The sequence below is a fragment of the Gorilla gorilla genome, chromosome 19 (assembly GCF_029281585.2).
Source record: "Gorilla gorilla gorilla isolate KB3781 chromosome 19, NHGRI_mGorGor1-v2.1_pri, whole genome shotgun sequence".
Lineage (NCBI taxonomy): Eukaryota > Metazoa > Chordata > Mammalia > Primates > Hominidae > Gorilla > Gorilla gorilla.
Window position 1 is genome coordinate 47,882,265 of NC_073243.2, and position 1,859 is coordinate 47,884,123.

Sequence of the window (1,859 nt, forward strand, 5' to 3'; positions counted from 1 at the left end):
CGGCTCACCATCGCTGCGCTTGATCTCCACGTAAATCCCGATCTGGATCTTGCCGAAGTTGGCCGTTGCCATCACCTCATCTGGAGCAGCAGCAGCGGGCCGAGGGAGGGGGACCGGAGGGCGGAAAAGGCGGGGAGGGGGCGGGGTAGGTGTGGGAGGGGGAGCGGTTGCCCGCGGCCGCGCCGGCCCGGGCGACAGCGTGAACGCGAGCGGGGCCGCAAGGAGCAGCTGTGGGGAAGCAGGCGGAGGCCCCGGGCCTGCAGGCCGGCAGGAGGACGCGCACGCCGGGTAGTCGGGGTGAAGCTAGGGCCGGGGCCGTGAGACGGCGCGGGGTAGAGTGGGAGGGCCCGCACCGCCCGCCGGGGAGCCGACGCTAGGGAGGCGGGGCGCCGCGCGCCTGCGCAGAGCGCGCCTCCGGCGTCTCCTCTTCCTCTTCGGCTGGCCTCTCCCCGCTGCCTCCAGGCGGCCCCGCCCAGCTCTGCAGCGGGGTGGGCGGCGGCCGCAGCTTACCCGGCCGCTGGAGCGTTGAGCGCTCGGCCCGGCCCCCAGCTAGCCGGCGTCGCGTTTGATTTCAGCGCGCGGCCTAGAAGACGCGGGAAGCGTCGCGCCGAGCTTTCTTGCCCTCTCGCTTCCGGGAATTGGCGTTGTTGCCGGAATGGGTTAAAGGCCACGTGGTTTCAGGGGCTTTCTAGCGGGCTGAGGGATGTGAATTCAAGGGCCCTCCGTTGACAGTACGGGCTCGGTGTTTTCATCGGAAGGTGGCACCCCCTATTTCCACTTACAGGTAGCTGACCCAAGCAGCACTCCCAAGCACACTTGGTGTAGGTTTCCCATCCAGTTACGCTGGAAGGGAAGAAACACCCTTGAGGTGTCACCTACCCTAAATCGAAATGAAGATCCACCCCTTTACAGTCTTGCCTTATAGTTTATCACACTCAGAAAGAAGCTCTGTGGTGGGGCGTCCTTAACTGTTAAGGTTATGAGGCATCAGATGCTGGTGCCCTGTTTCTGCTGAGGGTTCAAGACTTACTTGCCTTGGCCTGTAAAGCCAACAACTGTGACTCAAGGGAAGAAGGCAGACACATAAGGTTGACTAGGGAATGTGTCTTTTTGCAATCATTTAATTAGTCTGACCACATCAGCAATGTGGAAAGCAAGACTCTCCATCCTGGCAGAGCAGGAAGGCCACGTGGACCGGGGCCCTGGAAACTGTATTTATAGCACCGTGTAAAAACCTCCAAACATCTAACTCCTGCTTGTAGTACTGGCAATTGATATGTTGGAAACAACACTTTTCATGGCCTACTTTCCCTAGTCATTGTTTTTTGTAGTTGTTGTTTTGTTTTGTTTGTTTTTGAGAGGGAGTCTTTCTCTGTCGCTCAGGCTGGAGTGCAGTGGCGCCATCTCCGCTCACTACAATCTCTGCCTCCTGTGTTCAAGCGATTCTCATGCCTCAGCCTTCCGAGTAGGTGGGATTACAGGCCCGCGCCACCACGCCTGGCTAATTTTTGTATTTGTAGTAGAGACGGGGTTTCACCATGGTGGCAAGGCTGGTCTCAAACTCCTGACCTCAGGTGATCCACCTGCCTCCACCACCCAGAGTGCTGGGATTACAGGCATGAGCCACTGTGCCCGGCCTTCCCTAGTCATTGATAATCTCCCTGTAACAATAACTACAAATATACAATTTAAAATTTTAAAATTGGAAACTGGATATATACATCAATGCTTATGTGGATATATGTGTGCCTAGAGTTTTCTATCTAATGTAAGTAATCATGTAGGTCCTTAAAAAACTGGTAAAAGACTGGCATCATCTGTAGCTTGAACATATTGAAGGTATACCTGTCAAAAGAACA

General features: G+C 56.1%; 1 protein-coding gene across 4 annotated transcripts in view; it reads right to left on the bottom strand.

Moving 5' to 3' along the window:
- KIF2A (kinesin family member 2A) overlaps positions 1-536 on the bottom strand; it is a 79,298-nt gene extending 78,762 nt beyond the window's left edge. Inside the window, exon 1 of one of the 4 annotated variants that reach the window (XM_031003180.3) lies at positions 9-536. In XM_031003180.3, coding sequence (XP_030859040.1) covers positions 9-72 — 64 coding nt within the window. In that variant the 5' untranslated portion in view covers positions 73-536. The remainder of the gene's footprint in view (positions 1-8) is intronic. The other 3 variants (XM_031003181.3, XM_031003178.3, XM_031003179.3) reach the window with 3 other exon arrangements.
- Between the last annotated feature and the right edge of the window lie 1,323 nt (positions 537-1,859).